At 56.8% G+C, this 19,222-nt stretch overlaps 3 protein-coding genes across 4 annotated transcripts in view; 2 read left to right on the plus strand and 1 right to left on the minus strand.

Moving 5' to 3' along the window:
* Positions 1-203: 203 nt before the first annotated feature.
* Positions 204-8,549, minus strand: LGI3 (leucine rich repeat LGI family member 3). The gene is made up of 8 exons (XM_027091987.1): positions 8,164-8,549; positions 7,219-7,290; positions 6,334-6,405; positions 5,939-6,010; positions 5,767-5,838; positions 4,942-5,111; positions 4,624-4,788; positions 204-2,550 (listed from the first exon to the last, which is right to left on the minus strand). The coding sequence occupies exons 1-8, from the start codon at positions 8,367-8,369 to the stop codon at positions 1,733-1,735; spliced, it is 1,647 nt and encodes a 548-aa protein (XP_026947788.1). The 5' UTR covers positions 8,370-8,549; the 3' UTR covers positions 204-1,732.
* A 6,092-nt stretch (positions 8,550-14,641) lies between these two features.
* On the plus strand, positions 14,642-17,249 carry SFTPC (surfactant protein C). Its single transcript, XM_027092040.1, has 6 exons — positions 14,642-14,683; positions 15,406-15,564; positions 15,907-16,029; positions 16,257-16,367; positions 16,718-16,865; positions 17,053-17,249. Exons 1-5 carry the CDS (start codon positions 14,642-14,644, stop codon positions 16,853-16,855), a joined length of 573 nt encoding a protein of 190 aa, XP_026947841.1. The 3' UTR covers positions 16,856-16,865; positions 17,053-17,249.
* An 875-nt stretch (positions 17,250-18,124) lies between these two features.
* Positions 18,125-19,222, plus strand: part of BMP1 (bone morphogenetic protein 1) — a 40,172-nt gene continuing 39,074 nt past the window's right edge. Inside the window, exon 1 of one of the 2 annotated variants that reach the window (XM_027091951.1) lies at positions 18,125-18,291. In XM_027091951.1, the coding sequence (XP_026947752.1) occupies positions 18,138-18,291 (154 nt within the window). In that variant the 5' untranslated portion in view covers positions 18,125-18,137. The remainder of the gene's footprint in view (positions 18,292-19,222) is intronic. The other variant, XM_027091949.1, reaches the window with a different exon arrangement.

Raw genomic sequence — 19,222 nt, forward strand, 5'->3', positions numbered from 1 at the left:
GTCCTTGGCCCTGTTGGTTGGATTTGACCTGACCGAGGGTCAGCCTCCAGTCTCAGCGGGCCCCAAGACTGTGATCTCCAAGAAGGAACACTTGGCCGTGAGTCAGCCCCAGGTGATGGAGACGAGTCACACTCACCCAGCACCTGAGCGTCATCACCATGAACTTCTGACCCCAGCACCGGCTGACTTTGGGGTGCCTACTCACTCCTCAGAGGGAGGGGAGCAGGGAGGAAGGGGGTCTGAAACTGACGCTGGCCCCCTGCAAGCAGCAGGGACAGACAACACAGCTCTGTTCTTAAGGAAACAGGTGCCGCTCACCATCACCATTGGATACCTGAGAGCCGTCAATGGGGTGGAAACTTTTTATTTGAAGCAAGTGAATCAGAGCATTGTCCCCAAGTGCCCCTGGGCATCCTCCTACCTGGAGGTCCCCACACAGTCTGGGCACACGGAAGAGACTCCCTGCCCTGTGCCTTCCCTACCAGCCTAACATCTCAGAGCCCTCTGTTCCCAGCGTACAGCAGAGGGCAGCAGAAGCTTGGCTGCCAGGTGCCGCTCCCACAGGACCCTCCCTCCCTCCCCGCTGCGGCAGTCAGCTTGCACTGAAAGGCAGTGCTCCTGGGGTGTGCCTCTGTGGTTTGGAGGGGCACCAGGGCCCCCAGGATGCTCTTCAGCCCAGCTCCACTCCTGGCACCTGCCCAGATACCTCAGGTACTTGCAGTGACCTTGGCTTGGCCAGCCCTTGGACGCACCCAAAGGAGCCAACACAGCGCAGGGTCCATATCCCAATGGTGGGGCTGAACCAGGGTGTGGTCTGGGGCTGGGGTGGCTACAGGAAAGAAAAGCAGAAAGGCTTTCATCTGGGTGGTCTCCTGTTCACCAGTGAGCTGGATTCAGGGTCAGAGAAGGAAACTCCAGTGAGCACTGAGACAGCGCTGGGAAGAAGGCAGGGTCTGCTGGAGCTGTTGTTATTGCTTCGGGCAGAGGGGCTTTGCCCCCAGGAGGTCAAGCTGGTGTCCAGAGGTTGGCACCACCATTCCAATCGTTTTCAGCTGCAGGCTGGCCACACCAGGGGTGAGCAGAGGAGGACAGGTACTCTGTGCCCCTCCAGGAAGAGAGGCAAGGTCATGGAGGGGACCCAGCACTGAATCTGCATGTGTGCCCATGGAGATGGGAGTGTAGACAGGTGTGTGTGCGTGTAACTGAGGGAGTCTGTCTGTGTCGACGTGTGCGTGCAGAAGGCGGGGAGCGTGGGTGAGTGCACCCGGCAGTGTGAAGGATGTGGCCATGGGCTGCGATGCAGAGCATAAGCAGGTAAACAGACACCTGGAGCACCAACAGGAAAGACCAGAGGGTCAGAAGGATAAGCTGAAGAACAGGAGGGAGCGGTTCAGCCTCCAGCCCTCCCAGGACCCCTCCCTGGGCCAGAGCATGTGGAAGGCAGCAGAGCGAGGGAGGTGGTGTGGGGTGAACCGGCGTCCACATGTGGGAGGGCACCAGGGGCTGGGTTGTCTGGTGCGTATACAAGACTTCATGCTGATTAACAGTGAAAATTAAGTGGCATCCCTGGGCTAGAGTCCACAGTACGGTCCATGCTCACCGGGGGGATGTGTACGTGAGGGCATGTATGCAGGTTGGCTACATGTGTCTTCACACAGGCAAACACGCTGCTCCCCCGGAGGCTCCACCCAGCCTCCAGTGCTCCGAGGAACCCAGAGGCCTCGGACCCCCTCTAGGCACTGAGATCCACCACCACGTGTCGGTACACAAGTGTCTGTCCCTTGAAGCTGGGGGCCAGGAGCAGCTGGGCGTCCCCAGCAGGCACGTAGCAGAAGGCCCGAGGGGCCTGCACCGCCAGCTCCTGGAACCGCACAAACTTCTGCCGCCCCTCATCCCACTGGTAGATCTGTGTGAAGGAGAAGTCGCTGCCCAGGGCCAGGTAGCGGCGGCCACCCACCAGGAAGGGCTGCAGGGCCAGCGAGCCCCTGGAGGGCAGCGCCTGCACCTCGGAGAAGCGGGTGCCCTCCCAGCGCAGGATCTTGGAGTCGCCGATGTAGCGGCTGAGACACAGGTAGCTGTCGCGACCTGCGCGGAAGTGTTTCACAGCCTGGGCATCAGGCACCTGGGTCACCTCGCCCTGGGCCACAAACTGCTTCTGGGTGCGACTCCACTGATAGATGATGGGGGCCTGGGAGCTGCTGGACACGATCAGGCGTGGCTTGCCCTCGCCGTCTACAAATTCCAGGTCAGTGTCACGGTGCCAGGCATGCAGGGCCTGCTGGGAGTAGAAGCCGTTCTGGTGCCAGCGGTAGAGGCTGGTGGCCCCCGCCTTGGAGCTGTCAGCCACGGCAAAGTACCAGTCGCCATCGATGCGGAAGGCCTCGAGGTCATTGGGCTTGCGCACGCGCTGAGGGTCGATGTCCTGCAGCTTGGTGAAGCGCGTGGTGTTGGGGTCCCAGTGGTAAATGTAAGAGCCACCAAACAACTGGGCCACCACCACATACAGCTGGCTGTCCACCACCATCGGCTTGCAGTGCACTGCGGAGGGGGCTGCAGGATGGAGGGAAGCGAGTCAGGCAGCGTCAGGGGGCCCGCAAGCCCCTGCCCCACGCCACACCCTCAGAAAAGTGGTTTGGTCCCTTCCAACGGTGGGCGAAGACTAAGTCTCTTTGCTACAGTATTCCCTCCTTGCTGAATATCCACTGGGTGCTCGATGCTTTCTAATTGTCTCACAGCTAATAATCAACCTCAGCATCACCCTCCCTTTGCTCCTGACCCCAAGGTTCAAATATAAGCTGACACTGAGCACAAAGTAGGCGCTGCTAGATATCGACCGACTGTATGACCGTCATGTCCATTATTGAACTTTTATTGTGTACAGTCACTGTGCTAAGTGGGACCACATTGCCTCAATGAATCACGCTGAAATACACCCTATTATTTTGTAATTTCACACAGAAAGTAACTGAGGCTCGGAGTCTTAGTGACTTGCCCAAGGCTACCCCACTGGCGAATGTCGAGGCAGGTGAAGGAGGAAGAGTTTGAACACAGCCACAGCTGGTGACAAAGCCTAGGTAAACAGAGCCTTGGAGCCTTGTGTATGAAAACACAATCCCCCAAGAGCTCCCACCTGTGAGAGGGCTTTTATGTACGAGAACATCTGCACCACAACCAGATTGCCCGGACCCCTTCTCAGGCACCGGAGTCGTGTGTGGACACACTCTCGCCTCTCTCGGTGTCCCCAGTCATCACCTCTCCTCTCCTGCTTGCCAACGCTGCTTCACCACCCTCCTCCTCCTCGTGACCCCACCTGTCTCCCAAGGGAAGCCTGTGCTGAGCCTCAGGCTCTGGAAGTCACCGCCCTGAGTCCTTTCCACAGCCTTGGTCTGTGCACCCAGATGCTGATGACTCCCCCAGCTCCTGAGCAGCAGCTTAGACCCTCCTTCCCCCCACACCCACAAGCCTCTCAAACTCTGGCATTGCCGAGACTGAGCTCCATATCTACCCCCAAACCTGTGTTCTTGACTTCAATTTGCGGCTCCACCCAGTCACCCCATCCTGAATCCTGGGAGCCATCCCCAACACTGCCGCCCTCTCCCTCACCCACCGCTGACCGGTCCCTAAGTCCTGTCAGCCCTCCCTTCTGCTTTCTCATACAGTTTGTGTAAGATTGGTATTATTTCTTCCTTAAATGTTTGATGGAATTCACCATCTGGCCCTGGAGTCTTCTTTGGGAGAAGGGTTTTTTATGTAACGACTTCAAGTTCTTTCATAGATACAGGGCAATTTAAACTTTCTGTTTCCTTTTGTGTCAGTTCAATCCCCCCTTATTCTACCTCTCCATCCACACTGCTGCTGTCCCGGTCCAGGCTCCAGCTGAACCCCTTCTGGTGTGCCCACCTGTCTTGCTTCATGCCTAGCACTCTCCACACTGCTCACAGAGGGAATTTTCCAAAATACAGATTGGATTGATTCATACACTCTGCTCAGAACCTGTCAATGGCCTGGTCCTCATCTCTCTCGGGTCTCGTCTGCCACTCTCCACCTGGAACATTATGCTGTCATCCTGTGAGCTGCTAACTATTTACATGTGCAAGCTCTCGCATGCTAAGCTGTTGCACACCCTCTTGACTTTGCTCATGCTGTTCTCTCTGCCAGAACACCCTTCCCACATTTTTTCTCCTAGCTAAGTCTCCCTCAGCCTTCTAGACTCGGCTTAAACTCAGTGGATCCCAAACTGAGCTCACTGGCCACTCCTATATCTCCCTTAGTTCTCTGGCACCGTCCAGTTACTTAAGCCAGGATCCTGGACATCACTCCTCCCTCTCCCTCATCCTTCAAGATTCAGCTTAGGCATCTACTCCACCAGGAAGCCTTCCTTGATTGCCCAGGGTAGGCCTCTCCTTTGTGCTCCCAGAGCATTATGGTCATATCTTCCTCCTAACACCTACGTATTATCTGGATGTTATGTGTGTATGTGTCAGCCTCCCCCCAAAGACTAGAAAGTTCTTATGTGCAGAGACCATGTTTCATCTATCCTTCTACCTATAGGAACTCAATGAACAGGAACAATGGAGCCCACCCCACCATAAGGACCACCGCAACCAGGCCAGGCGCAGATACCTGGGATTCTATCATAGTCTCGAAGCTGCCTTTCAACATAGTCCCACTTGAGGATGGTGCAAGCGCTGGCTCCTGGCTGGGCCAAAGCCAAATAGAGGTCACTGGAGTAAAGGAAGGGCTCGGCCGACACCGCTGGGAAGGACAGGGTCTGGTACAGCACGAAATCTGCAGGGATGGGTCGGGCGGGGGGTGTGGTGGTTAGGGAGGAGGGTAAGAGCTTTCTGGGTGGTGAGGGTTACTCGACTGGCAAGGCAGGGTGCTGGGAGCTTCCCTGGGGAGGCCCAGCCTGATGCCCGAGGTGGGGCAGCTTCTTCCTACCTGTGGTGATGCAGTCGAACTCCCGCAGCGGCAGATCCTGCACCTTGTGCTCTTGGAAGCGGGGCGGGCTGGCGCAGTAGATGGGCGCCACCGTGGTGTTGGTGTGTGCCAGCCACTCCACCAGCCACTTCACCTTGCAGTCACAGTTGAGCGAGTTGCCCCGCAGGTCCCTGGATCATGAGGGTAATGGAGGGGCCTCAGAGAGGGACAGGCTCCCAGCTGCTCTGCCCACCCAGGCCATCTAGGTTTTCAGAAGTAGATATTGTCAAGGCTGCTGTTGGTTGCTCATGTGGCATCTTTGCGCCAGTTAGGAAAATGTTCCCCTTGGCGTGGGTGCAGCCCCGTGGACACGTGCTTGGCCAGCAGAGTGCAGGCTGAGTTTCATCCCCTACTTGCCTCCTTGGCCAGGTGCCTTTTGCAGTGTATGACCTGCACAACTATCTGTTGCATCCCAATTCCTCCAAACCTTCCACAATCCAGGGCTTTTGTGTTCTTGTAGAAATACTGATCAATGACTGTGGCTATGCTATCAGCCTTTAACGTAGATTTAAATCAAACATAGCTTTTAAAAGCGCATGTTTTAAAAAACATATATACATAACGTCTCGTGTGCATTTTAAGAGGGCCCACAGATGCCTTGAAGAACCCCAACTTGAAAGGCTGCCAATCTATATATAACTCAACCTAGCCTTCTCCCCACCCCAAACCCAAACCCTCCCAGCCTGTCAAGACCTTATGATCTTCCCAATTCTGGCTCCCACACCCCTCCCTCCAGGGACGTGTCCCTCTGTGCCATTGTCAAAAGAAGTAGGACTCGGGCCTTACAAGTCACTCAGGATGTCCAGGGGCCGAAAGATGTCTCTAGGCAGCGTCTGCAGGTTATTGTTGGCCAGTGAGCTGCAAGAGAGACCCCTGGGTCATCCGAAGATCGTGACCGAAGCCAAAGGCCACAGGAGACAGGGGGCTTTGGTCTGGTGTACGAGTGTGATGTACTCACAGGTGTGTCAAAGACTTGAGTCCTCTGAAGGTAAACTTGGAAAGTGCCCAGATGTCATTGTTCTCAATGAAGCTGGAGAAAAAGAGAACTTGTCTCAGCCACCAGTTGGGAATCCCGGACCCTCGACCAGCTACTTCCCATGCCCCACCTAGATTCCAGCCCATGACCCCAAGACAGGCTTCCATTCTGAATCTGGCGACATTAAGTCTGTGGTGACAGGGCATCCAGGCGGGATGGTTTAGGCAGAGGGATGGATGAAATGACCTTCTGCTTGGGTCCTGCAGTCAGAGGATTCAAGGGCTCTCACCCCCTCCCCTCCCCCCAGCCCTCCTCACTCCCCTCCCCCTCAGCCCTCCTCCCTTCCACTTCCCAATTCCCCTTTCCTTCCCACGCACAGGTACTGCAGGTGAGACAGTCCTGTGAAGGCATTGTCTCCAATCAGTGTAAACTTGTTGGAATTGAGTAACCTGCAGAGACAAAGGTGGATTAGAGCTTCCAATGGCACACCTGCCTCGCCAGCCCCCAGCCGGCTGCCTCACCCCCGGGCCATGCCTCCCACCCTTGGGACCCCAGCAGAGAACCCCAGAGCAGCCTGGGCGGCAGGTCCAGGCAGGAGCCTGCTCTGGTCCCAGAAGCTCCCAGGGTCCTTATTTGCTCCTAGGGTAAGAACAGCCAGGGGCGGACCTTTCCTGTCAAGCTGGGTCCTTCCCCACTGCTCTGTGCTCCCACCCTCACCCCAGCTCTCTCCAGTCCCTCCCAGATGGATGGCAAGTTTGAGGATAACCACATATATTCTCTCCTGCAACTGGGGCTTCAAACATAAACAGCCCCTTTTAGAATTCCAGACCCTCCCGTCTTCCCTCCCTTTCAGTCCCCCAGCCTTTTCTTCAGAACCTGATCCCTGGGGTCACTTGTCTCTAAGACGAGCTCTCTCCCCTGCAGTGTCCACCCTCTGGCACCAGCCTAAGTTATTGCACCCAATTCTTTGGGATCTGCAGAGGAGGAAAGTCCATTCCTAACTGGGCCCCAAATACCCCCTTCTTTGCTTTTGTGGGCAACCCCCATCTTCCTTCCCCAAAACTGCTGGTCCCTGCAACCCTCCTGACTCCCCACTGCTTCACTGTTTGTGGCTCTCCCATTGGAGAGAAAGTAAGGGACGCCTGCCTCTTAACCTCCCAAGGCTACTCACAACCTCTCCCCTCTCCCCAGTCCAGGATCTGCCCCTTCCCCTGCCCGCCCCCACCCCTCCCCGGCCTCCTTCAGCAAGGCTCTGTCCATACAGGAACTGCAGCAGTGGCAGGTGGGAAAATGCTCCATCGTGGATCTCTGAAAAGGCAGCATTCACCAGCGTCCTGCAGGGGACACCTGAGTCAGTACCGAGGGGAGTATGCAGGGACTCTGCTGGGGTGGCACGAGGTGGACAGGGCAATGGTTTCTGCATACCCTCGCCCTGGAAACTCCCCATGTCACCTGGCTCCTCCCCCAACTTGAGGCTGTCTTTCCCTTCTCACAAGCTCACTGCCTGCCTTCCTCATCATCCTCCGCTACTGCCTCTCTGAGCACTAAGGACCTCAGCCCAAAGAAGGTTCCATTACCCGCACCTTCTCCATCATCCAGACACCCGCCGTGTGCTGTTGAGGGATGGGGCACTGGGATGGGGGGGTGGATTCGCATCTTGCTCTCAGGGACCACACAGCCTGTCTAGTTCCTGAGGCCGCTTGCTGCAAGTGACAGGCTGGCTGGCCCCGTGCAGAGTGGCTGGCGAGACCAGTGGCAGGCATCTGCCCGTGCCAGGGCACTGTAGGAGTGTATCTCACTTCCACCCCTCCCCCTGCTGCCACCCTTCCCCCACAAGAAGCCTTCTGTCCTTGGTGTGACATCACAGGCAGGGGCCCCCACGCTCATGTAAACAGCCCCCTCCCTCCAAGTCCAGAGCCCTGCACACAGTAGGTCTCATTGATGCTGATGGTGGTGACGATTCATTCTTGGCCGTAAACACCAGCTTTCCCAGCCACGGCTGCTGAGCCTGCACGACTGCAGAGCTCCCAGCCAGGGCTGATGCCTGAATCTGCAGTCCTGAGGACCCCCTGGAGCCCTCCTGGTCCCCACACTTTGTAGAGGTGGAGCAGGGTTTCTCCCCACCCACTCCCAGAGCGGGTTTTTGCCTTCCTCCCCTCTCAAGCTCTCCCACCCCACCCCACCCGACCCCAGACGAGAGCACTCACAGAGAGATGACCTCGGAGGGCAGGTTCCTGGGCACTGCCTTAGAGTCCACGCAGAAGGCGGTGTCCCTGGTGCAGGAGCAGCTGGGCGGGCACGGGGGCGTCTTGGGGGGCCTCTTGGCGCCGACTTGCAGCATTAGGCAGAGGCCCAGCGTGGACAGCGCCAGCAACCCGAGCCCCGAGCCCAGCCTGGCCCGCAGCCCCGCCATGCTGCCTGCGAGCTCCCGCCCCACCGCTCTCGGCCACCCCGCGCGGGCGCCACAGGCAGCCGCTGCCGCAGCTAGGGCCCCAGCTGCCCGCTGCGGAGAGCGACTCCTCGGGCCCTCGGGCGCCGGCGGCCGTCCCCTCCCCTGCTCGTTCCCGCGAGCCGAGCCCTCGGAGAGATGCAGAGATGCGCGGAGCCCGGGACGAGCCGAGGGCTGACCGGCTGGGAGTACGCGGACTGCGGCGGGCGGCGGGGGCGCGCTGGGCGGAGCGGGGAGTCCCGGGCGGGGAGTAGCCACTGAAAGGAGTGGTTGCGGCCCTGGCCGCTGCACACCCTGCGGGCGGTCTCTGGGGCCATCTGCTCGTGGCTGTGCGTGAGTGCGTGTGTGCGAGGTCTCCTTGTGCATCCTGCACGCGTGCACACCTGTCTCTGCACGGGCACAGGCACAGGCACATATTCCCCCGGGCAGGCATTTCTGCGCTATGTATAGATCCATGAACCTCTGTGTACCTGTGCGTATGTCTTGGCGCTCAGCGGCCTCTAAGCAGAGTTCATGGGCATGTCATGTGTCATAAGTGACATGTGTGTATCTGTGTTCACGTCTCCACAGGCTAGTAAACAGAATGTGCCTTTGTGTCTGTGGGAGCTGAAAGGGGAAATATCACTGGAGTTGGAATGGGAATGTGTGGAATTCCAGAACATTCCTCACTAAATAACCACAGCCTGTTGGAGCTGGAAACGGCCTTGGACATTTCCAGTCCAGCCCTTTGTTTAACAAACGAGGAAACTGAAGCCCGTATCAAGAGGAAAGCAGCCCAGCTTGATAGCACATCTACTACGTGTTGTGTACTCTACTTACTTAAGTGCCTCAACCTTCTGAGGTCTTTGATATTAATCCCCTTCTACAGATAAGAAAAGTGAGGCCCGTAGTACCCGAAGAAGAAAGTGACAGAGCAGGGATTTAAATCCACCTGCCCAGCTCCAAAGTCCACAGACGTTCTTCTACACCAGGGGTTTTCAAAGTCTGGTCCAGGGAGCCCAGAGGCCCTTGAGAACCTTCCAGGGAGTCTTTGAGGTCCAAACAGTTTTCCTAACAATGTTAAGACATTATTTGCCCTTTTCACTTTCATGCTCTTATAGAAGTACCCTGGAATTTTCCAGAGGTATCTTCTATTCAACTGAATTAACAAAATTAAAGAAATTTCCAAAAATGTAAAACAATGACAGTCTGCTCCCTAATATTTTTGCTTTGTAAAATAGCTAATCTCATAAAAAAATTTGTTATGTATGTTATAACATAGAATGGGTTTATTATTGCTATTTTAATTAATTCATATTTTAAAATTTCTCAGTAAATATCAATGTGGTAAATATCAATAGGTATAACCCACATAAACAAAAGCACTTTGGGGTCCTCGCTACTTTTGTAAGAGTGTTAAGGGGTCCCGCAGCCAAAAAGTTTGAGAACTGCTGCTCTCTACTACGTTATTTCCCAGGGGTGTGGAGGGGGTGTTTGATTGTCCCAAGAGCTCACAGGTACAGTCAGATGGCTGGGCTGCCAGTCCAGTGCTCTTTCCATTAGTCCAGGAAACTGAGATCGCTGGGTATAAGATGCTTCCCCAGCTGTCCCCAGCCTCTGCTAGCAGGGGATTCTCTGGTCTGAGCTTAAGTCCATGTTCTCCCAGCCAGGGATGCCCCTGACCTTGGATGCTCACTTGCTACTGTCCATCCAGCTGCCCGTGTTGCCCTCTCCATGCCAGCTTGTGGGAAGACAAGCAGTGGGGGTGGGGAGAGTGGCTGGGGCAGCTGGGCAACCATCCCCCCCACCCCCGTCCCTGGCACGGCTCTGCCCAGCACACAAAGGGCAGAGTGAATCTTGTTCATCCCCTGCGGCTGAGGGGCTGGAAGGAGGAAAAGGGGAGGCACAAACAGGAGTGGCTGCCATGGGGTTCTCCATCACCCACATTCTCAGAGAGGTTTAACTCAGAGACAGACAGAAAGGGGGACTCTGGGTCCTATTCTTTCCTCTCTGTTTTTTTAAAGATTTATTTATTTTTATTTTTGGCTGCGTTGGGTCTTAGTTGCGGCACACGGGATCGTCGTTGAGGCATGCGGGATCTTTCGTTGTGGCGCGCGGGCTTTTCTCTAGTTGTGGCGTGCCGGTTTTCTCTTCTCTAGTGTGGCACACAGGCTCCAGGGCTCGTGGGCTCTGTAGTTGTGGTGTGCCGGTTCCAGAGCGCGTGGGCTCTGTAGCTTGCGGCACATGAGTTCTCTAGTTGAGGCGCACGAGCTCAGTAGTTGTGGCACAGGCTTAGTTGCCCCGTGGCATGTGAGATCTTAGTTCCCTGACCAGGGATCGAACCCGCGTTCCCTGCATTGAAAGGTGGATTCTTTACCACTGGACCACCAGGGAAGTCCCTGGTCCTATCCTTTTTTTCTTTTTCTTTTTCTTTTTTTTAAAGAATACTCTCCAGCCCTAAAGCTCCACAAATTTTGCTTCCAATTTCTGACCATTTAAAAAAGTTATTTATTTATTTGGCTGTGTCGGGTCTCAGTTGCGGCATGTGGGATCTTCGTTGTGGCATTCGGAATCTTTTGTTGGGAAGGAATCTTTCCGTGTGATGCGCGGGCTCTTTGGTGCAGCACAAGGGCTTCTCTCTAGTTATGGCATGAGGGCTCCAGAGTGCATGGGCTCAGTAGTTGCAGCACGCAGGCCCAGCATGTGGGATCTTAGTTCCCCAACCAGGGATCGAACCTGTGTCCCCTGCATTGGAAGGCGGATTCTTAACCACTGGACCACCAGGGAAGTCTCCGTCTGGGTCCTATTCTTAGCTACTGAGAAGAGGTGCCCTGGCGGTGAAGTAGATGATGATAGTCATGAAGATTGGACTTTCACATCGTGATGTCATTGGATCCTCACAACAGCTTGGAGAGGGGGACAGGACAGGCTGTATTAGACCCATTTCGCAGATGAACACACTAAAGCCAAGAAAAGCAGAATGACTTATTCAAAGTCCCAGAGCTGAGCTGGCCAGTGAAGCACTGAGGACATACTGAAGGCATAAACTACTGACCCCTCACCAGGAGCCCCCCCACGTTTGGTGACAGTCTTATTATCATTGAATAGAGTTACATGTTGGCTGCCTGCATGCTCCTTGCCCTGAGGGAAGCCTCAGGAAAGCACGGTCTCAGGGCTGGTCCCAGGGCCGGCAGGCTTTCTGGGAAGAAAGACAACCAAAAAAAACCATGTAGCTGTTGGGGACAGCAGTGCCTGCTAAGTGGCAGATGAAAGTGCATCAGGAAGGCTGGGCGATCTTGGAGGAGGGAGGGGGCGCCACAGGCTGGGGTGGTGAGCACAGATGAGGCGTCATTGGTTCTTGCCTGGCCTTTTAGGGTCGGTGGTATTCAGAGAAGTAAAGAGGCGTTGAAGGTGCGTTTTCCAGGAAGGAGAAATGGTCTAAGTAAAGGCCAAAAATGTAAAAGCCTGCAGCAGAGGGCTGGTGTGGGGGACGAGGTGACAGCCATGCATGCCCAGCGGAAGGTCCTGCCCCCATTCCTGAGAAGGAAGACAGGAAACCTCTACCAGGTCAGTGCCAGCATCTGAACTTCCCTTATGAAACTTGAGATCACCCTTCCTTCCCCAACCTCCAAATAGGCAAAAACAAGTTAAAAAAGAAAGAAGAAAGAAAAAAACAAAGTTGTAAGAACTACAGTCTAAGGGCAGCCTGCAGGGGAGACTGAGGACCCAAGAGAGCAGAGGCTTCCTTCCAAGGAAGAGATCCCTTTCCCAGCAGCCAGGGATGATGGCAAGCCCTAAGCACAGCACCTGCTCAGAACAAGCCCCACAGCTGGACTATGCGCCCCCTGCCCCAGATGCCCACAGGGACCCCCGAGATGCTTGCCATTCTCCTTGGTTCTCCCGCTGGCCCGCTGCCCACCTGGCTCAGGTCCAGTATTCGTGAGTCAGCCAATCAGTCCCAGTGTTGCCAGGACAACCAGGGGCGGGAGTGGGGGCCCTGGGGCGGGCAGGGGTGGGCCCTGCAGGCAGGCTGTCTCCTGCATCTGGCACCTGCACGCAGCTGAAGCTGCGCACAGTTGAGAGGAGGATGCTTCTTCCCCCTTTCTCCCTGGAGCCCCCACCCCCTCTTTCACTCCTCCTAGGACACTTGCTGCTAGAGGCTTAGGCAAATATTTAAAGTGGCAGCTGGGGGGTGAGTAGGGTGGGGGAAACAAACACTTCTGTCCCTCTCTCCTTCTCTGAGCTTCTCGGGGCTCTCAGCTCAGATGCCATGCCATTGTGCAACCCGGAGGCTGAAGGCTCTCCAGCTGGAGAGGGGGTCCTTGTGGGGACACGGGAGCCTGCAAGGGCTGGAGAGTTGGGGGCGAGCTCATGACTGAAGGGCAGGGCCAAGGTGCGAGGGGGCCCCAGCAAGGGACAGGAATTGGGGTGAAGTGTTAGAGTTCAAGTACAAGGAGGACAGGGGGTGAGGCCAAGAGAGGAGTGAGGTGTGGGGCTCTGACTTAACACTCGCGTGAAAGTTTAGAGGTGGAGGCGCTGTAGGGACCACCTGGCCCACCAAGTGGAGGGAGCCCGAGAGAAAGGATGCAGCCATTAGTCGATGTGGTTTAGTACAACAAGACAACAGAGATGGCTTTGGGCAAAGAGGCAGGAAAGAGGTAGAGAGGAGAAGAAGATCCAGAAAGTGGTTCATATCTGGGTGAGTAACATTTTCAGGGCAAATACAGGATCAGAGGATATAGAAAGAAGAGTGTCGAGAGGGCAGGGTGCGAGGCAACACCAAGCAGGTGGGCTGATTCAGGGACGAGGAGATGGGGACCCCATCAGTCACCACCCTCAGCCCTGTGCAAGGCTGTCTGGGACCAAGTGTCAGGCATGGAACTGCTATCATAAGCCTCCAGCTTGATCTCTGAAAATGGTTTGCTATTCACTTGATACAGAAAACCCCACAGAATCATGCAAATCCAGAAGTTCAAATCTTCGTGTTCATTTTAGGAACATCTGTGAAACTGCTCAGGCTATCGAGGGTATGCATATCCAAAAAGCCACCAAGTATTTGAATGATGTCACTTTGCAGAAGCAATGTGCGCTGTTCCCTTGTTACAATTGTGGAGCTGGTAGGTGTGCTCAGGCCAAACACACCTTTTTACAATTTGGGGGTTGGACATAGGGTCGGCGGTTCAAAAAGAGTGCGGAATTTTGCTGCACGTGCTTAAAAATGCAGAGTGATGCTGAACTGAAGGGTTTAGATGTGGATTCTCTGGTCATCAAGCACATGCAGGTGAACAAGCCCCCACGATGTAGCACAGGACTTCACAGAGCTCACGGTCGGATTAACCCCTATAGGACACCCCCCGCCACATGGAGATGATCCTCCCTAAAAAAAAGAGCAGATTGTTCCTAAACCCGAAGAGGAGGTTGCACAGGAGAGAAAGCTGTCCCAGAAGAAACTGAAGAAACAAAAACATATGGTCTGGAAATAAATTCAGCATAAAATAAATGCAAATAAAAGTAAAAGCAGGTTAGAAAAAAAAAAAAAGCCTTCAGCTTACGAACAAGGCTATGCCAAAGAAAGAAAAACTGTGTGTTAGTAAGCATTTATAACCAGAGGGGACAGTGTTCAGAATCTGGGCAAGAATGACTGGGGGCACGTCTGAGGTTAGGTACGAAATGTGTGGGAGGAGGTGAGGCAGATACTTGAAGTGAAAATCTGATGCTCTCAGAGAATTTATGAACCATTTATGAACGCCCACACCGATGCCAAAGCACCCCGTGCCTTTAGTACTGTCCCTGCGGGTCCACAGGGGCTCCCCTTCCTGGCGCTCAGCCCCATGCTTAGGGGAGATTCTGTTGGGAAATGTGGTGGACCCATTGGGTCAGACCCTTGGTTGCCTAAGAAGTTCAGCCTGGCAGAAGATCAGGAAAAGCCAAAGGACTGCAGGGGCAGGCGCCAGCAAGACACCCACGCTGAGAGGTGTAGATCGCCCAAGGGCAGGTTGGCTCACCTTACCTAGCTTTGCTCTTGCTGGGGCCGAGAGGACTCCTGCGCCAGCGCCAGCGCCAAGGGCCCTTAGGCACTCTTGCAGCTAGCTTATCGGGCCCTCAGCTCTGGAGGACCAGGAACAAACAGGCTTCAAAGCCGAGGGCTTGGCTGGCAGACAGGGGCTGGGTCTTTCACCTCTGTCCCCTCTCTCTCCCGGCACATATAAGACCCTAGTCACACTTGGAGATGAGGAGGGGAAGGTGTCTACTGCGAGATGGATGTGGGCAGCAAAGAGGTCCTGATGGAGAGCCCGCCGGTGAGTTTGATCGTGTGTGTGCACATGTGTGCGGGAGTGTATCTGTGTGTAGTGGGCCCTACCTCCTCCAACCTCTGGGCCTGTTTCCTCATCCGGATTCATTCCCTCAACTAACTTAGGACTGTGCTAAATCAACATAAGGACACCAAACACTAAGACAGAGCCCCTTGGAGAGAGAGACTCGTCAGCCACCAATTCCCATATGAGGGGCCGTGAGTCACCACAGGGGTCAGGGAAAAGGGCTGTAGAAAGCACTGGGTAAGGAGCTACTACTCGAGAGATCACAGGAAGCTTCGCAGAGAAAATAACATTTGAGCTGGCTCCAGAGGAACTAGTTGGAGCTCACCAGCTTGAGAAGAAGGAAGGCATTGCAGAAAGAAGGGATAGTATGCATAAAGGCATGGATGGGGGGCGGGGGCAGGACAGAGAGGGACTGGGCATGGTTGGGATGCCAGAGGTCTGGAGGAAACAGCAGGAGATGAGACTGGTGAAACAGTCTCTCTTGGGTGTCTCCAAGCCAGACCTCACTTCTAAGCATCTATGGGAATCCAGGCCCCCTCCTCCAGGAAGCCTTCTCCGATCTCCTCAGCCCTTCTCTGCATGTCCATAGCATTGGTTGTTCAGCCTCGGGAGAGTGTGGGAAGGTGTCCTGGCTGTGCAGGGAGAAGAAAGGGCATCCTCATGACCTCACACCTGTCTCCCTCCCTGCCCCACCACGACAGGACTACTCAGCAGTCCCTGGGGACCGGTTCCGAATCCCCTGCTGTCTTGGGAAGATCAAACGCCTTCTCATCGTGGTCGTGGTCGTGGTCCTTGTTGTCGTGGTGATTGTTGGGGCCCTGCTCATGGCTCTTTACATGAGCCAGAAACATACTGAGATGGTAAGCAGGCCTGGGATGGGGTGGGCAGTGGGTACAGGGCAGGCCAGACAAAGGCCCTGAGATGGGGTGGGCAGATAGCAAATTGCCCAAAGGGAAAGAGGGGAGGAGGCAAGTGGCACCTCAGGGAAGGACAGAGGTGGGAACAGGGTGGCAAACCTGGCCTGGGCTTTTTCACCAGGCCCCTGCCCCACGGTGGGATGACCTGTTCCCTCCAGCACCTGGTTCCACTTGGCCTCTCTGAGCTCCCAGGGAAGAAAAAATTGCATTTGAGTAAAGGGGACTGAGGGTGGGCATGATGAGGGGGGAAAGAGGAATGCCAGGCAGCACTATGCCCTCCCCTAGGTCCTAGAGATGAGCATCGCGGGGCCGGAAGCCCAGCAACGCCTGGCCCTGAGTGAGCGTGTGGGAACCACTGCCACCTTCTCCATTGGCTCCACTGGCATCGCGGTGTATGACTACCAGAGGGTGGGTGTACCTGGACCTCTTGACCCTAGGGCTACACTGTGCTAGACCTATGCAGCTGTGGACTCGTACATGTCCACCTCTCCCCACCCCCCCAGCACTTTTGCCTGAGCCCTAGATTCCAGTATGACTCCCTCCCGTCCCCAACCTAGAGGGAGATGGCAAGGACCAGAGTTAGGAGTGAGCTAGGCAGCGCCTTCCCGAACCAACTCTGGGGTTCCTGTGCCCAGCTCCTGATTGCCTACAAGCCAGCCCCGGGAACCTGCTGCTACGTCATGAAGATGGCTCCGCAGAGCATCCCAAGTCTTGAGGCTCTCACTAGAAAATTCCAGAACTTCCAGGTGGGTGTGTGGGTAAGAAAGAGTGGGCTGTCTCCCTCCCAGAGCTGCTATGAGGAGCATTGAAGATGATGGTTCTTTGTCACCTGTAAAGCGCTGCTCATCGTGGACTGCCAGGTGAATGCCCTCCTGGGATTCCCCTGCACCAAACCTTTCCTACCCACTTACCATCCCCACCCCACAGCCAAGCTGCTGGCCTCAGCTGAGCCCACACACCCCCTGGGGGCTTCTGACTCCAGCACAGCCCCTTCTTTACTCAGAGAGATTGCCTGACACACCTGAGGTCCCACAATAAGGGCCGCAGGTGAGACAGAAACTCAGTTCCCAGCCTCCAAATCAGGTGCTCTTTCCAGGCCGAGCCCTCAGTACCTACCTCTAAGCTGGGCCAGGAGGAGGGCCGTGACGCCAGCTTGGCATCCTCTGGGGACCTGGCCTTCCTGGGCAGCACCATGAGCACCCTGTGTGGCGAGGTGCCCCTCTACTACATCTAGGACCCATCAGGTGAGCAGGTGTGACCTCCAGGGCACTGGAGCAACAGTGGCCCAGGATGGTCATGTCAGCTGACCAGGCACTGGGGGAACCACGGAGGCGGGGTCACCTACAGAGCTCAGGGGAGGGAAGGTTCACAGACACCACCACCCCACGTCCCTCTTCCTCACGTAATAAACAGTGTTCCTTTGCTTCGCAGGGCCTCAGCAAGGGACAGCAAAGCTCCAGGAGCAAAGGGTCTTGTGCAGACCGGCAGGAAGCCGCTCCTGCCAGTACCACTGGGACTGGTCCTGGAGAAATGGGAGCTGTGGGGAGAGGTGGGCAGAGAAGAAGCAGCTCCCAGGACCCAAGGGGGTTCCTACACCAAAGAATAAAGCAGCCTGATTGAAAAACGAAGGGTGTACCTCGTCTATCCTCTCACATGCCTCAGTCCCGCGCTTGGTGGGGGCCAGCCAGGGGAAGGCTAGGGCCTTGGGCACGCCAAGCGGGCTTTCCCATTCTCCCCCGGTCCCAGGGTGATGAGGCGAGGGGACTGGGGAGCAATCCGCGGGCTTCAGGCGCCCTCCAGTGGCGTCTCCCGAGGGAGGGAGCGAGACGGAGACGGCGAGAGACAGGACAGAACTAGAGGCACAGGGACCGAGATGGGAGAGCGCGAGGGTCCGAGAAAGGCAGAGTGCGAGAGCCGCAGGCGGGGAAACACGGCCGGCCCAAAATCGGGGGACGGAGCGAGGCGGAGGCGGCACGATTGACCCGACGGCGTGTTCCGCGGCCCGGGACGGGCGCCGGGCCGAACACCCCGGGGCCCGGCGCCCGGAGCCCCCTCCCCGGCCCCGCCGCCCCGCTCCCCGCGCCTCCCGAGCCCCCTCCCGGCCGGCCGGCTCTACACCCTCCCCGCCTCCGGCTGGCGCACGTCCCGGCCCGGCCGAGCACGGTCCCGGCCCCGAGGGGGGCCGAGCTCCAGGCGAAAACCCGCCCTCCAGCGAGCTCATTTCCCTAAAGAGGGGGAGAGGGAGGGAGGGAGAGAAGGAAAGAGACGGAAAGAAGGGAAGGGAGAGCGGAGAAGCCGGGCCGGAGAGGGGGCGGGAGACAGGAAGGAGGGAGGGCGAGGAGAGGGAAGGGGAAGAGGTAGGGAGAGCGCGGGGGGAGAGCGGGCGGCCGGGAGCGCCCTCCCCTCGCCGCCAGTCCTCCGCTTCCCCTCTCGTCCGCTCCCGCGTCCGGGCGCGACCCGCCGCCGCCGCCGCCGCCACCGCCGCCACCGCGTCCGCCGCCGCCGCGCCCGCCAGCATGCCCGGCGTGGCCCGCCCGCCGCTGCCGCTGCTGCTCTGGCTGCTCCTGCTCGCGCGCCCGGGCCGGCAGCTCGACTTGGCCGACTACACCTATGACCTGGGGGAGGAGGACGACGCGGAGCCCCTCAACTACAAAGACCCCTGCAAGGCGGGTAGGCGCCCCCCACCCCACCGGCCGATCCCGGGGCGCCCGGGTCGGGCGCGGGCGGGCCGGGGCTGGGAGGGAGGCGCGGGCTGCTGAGGGTTCGGGGTTGGGGGAGGACAGTCCGGTGTGGGAAGCCGGGAGCTGCCTGGTTGGCAATGCAGTGGGGAACAAAAGAAAGAGGGAGAGAGGGAGGGGGAAGTTTGGGGGACTTTTAGGGACTGAAGTTTTGCTGCTGTTGGTGGGAGCTGCCGTGGCTGTCTCTGGTCTCTCCCAGAGGATTCCTGCCTGGGTCCCAGGAGAAACCTGCCAAGGAGGCTTTTCCTTCTACTGGAAACTTTTCCGGCCAAACTCCTCTGTGTGTGTGTGTGTGTGTGTGTGTGTGTGTGTGTGTGTGTGTGCACTTTTCCCTTCTCCCCCATCCCGGGCTCCAGCACACTGGTGTTTTCCAGCCTGTCTGTCTAGGCTGCCCGGGGGCTGCACGTCTGTCCCGCTGGGTTCAGGGAGGCCTGTATCTCCAAGGAGCAGGTCTCCTGAGGCCCCCACCCAGCAAGTGGAAGAAGAAAGTTTTTCAACGGATCCTCTGAGATCATGCCCGCTGGGAATCCCATGTTCCCCACCAGCGGCAGCAGGTTTCTGACCTCGGAGACAGCTGTCAAAGTTAGAAAAGCCAGCCCAGGACAGGAAGTTAACTTCTGCCCGTGTGCCAGAGGACCTACTAAGGCCAAGTGGGGTGGAAAGGGGAAAAACAGAGAACTCAGATACTGTATATCAGTCCTCTGTGTCCCGCAGACACTGGAGGCTAATTAGTCCAGGTCAGGGCCCCGGAGTGTGTGTGTGTGTGTGTGTGTGTGTGTGTGTGTGTTCTTTGTCCATGAAGACCCCGTGTAACCCTTTCACTCCTGCTGGGCCCAGAGGGATTCCGCCTCCTCCCTGCCACA

The sequence above is a fragment of the Aethalodelphis obliquidens genome, unplaced genomic scaffold (assembly GCF_003676395.1).
Source record: "Aethalodelphis obliquidens isolate GAN/ISIS:26980383/991018 unplaced genomic scaffold, ASM367639v1 scaffold74, whole genome shotgun sequence".
Classification (NCBI taxonomy): domain Eukaryota; kingdom Metazoa; phylum Chordata; class Mammalia; order Artiodactyla; family Delphinidae; genus Aethalodelphis; species Aethalodelphis obliquidens.

Coding starts and splice junctions, on each gene's coding strand:
- LGI3 (XM_027091987.1), bottom strand. CDS start 8,369: ATGGCGGGGCTGCGGGCCAGGCTGGGCTCGGGGCTCGGGTTGCTGGCG. Junction 6,011..6,333: donor CTGTCTCACCTGCAGTACCT/GTGCGTGGGAAG, acceptor CTTTTTCTCCAG/CTTCATTGAGAACAATGACA. Junction 4,789..4,941: donor GTTCGACTGCATCACCACAG/GTAGGAAGAAGC, acceptor CCATCCCTGCAG/ATTTCGTGCTGTACCAGACC.
- SFTPC (XM_027092040.1), top strand. CDS start 14,642: ATGGATGTGGGCAGCAAAGAGGTCCTGATGGAGAGCCCGCCG. Junction 15,565..15,906: donor GCCAGAAACATACTGAGATG/GTAAGCAGGCCT, acceptor GCCCTCCCCTAG/GTCCTAGAGATGAGCATCGC. Junction 16,368..16,717: donor GAAAATTCCAGAACTTCCAG/GTGGGTGTGTGG, acceptor TGCTCTTTCCAG/GCCGAGCCCTCAGTACCTAC.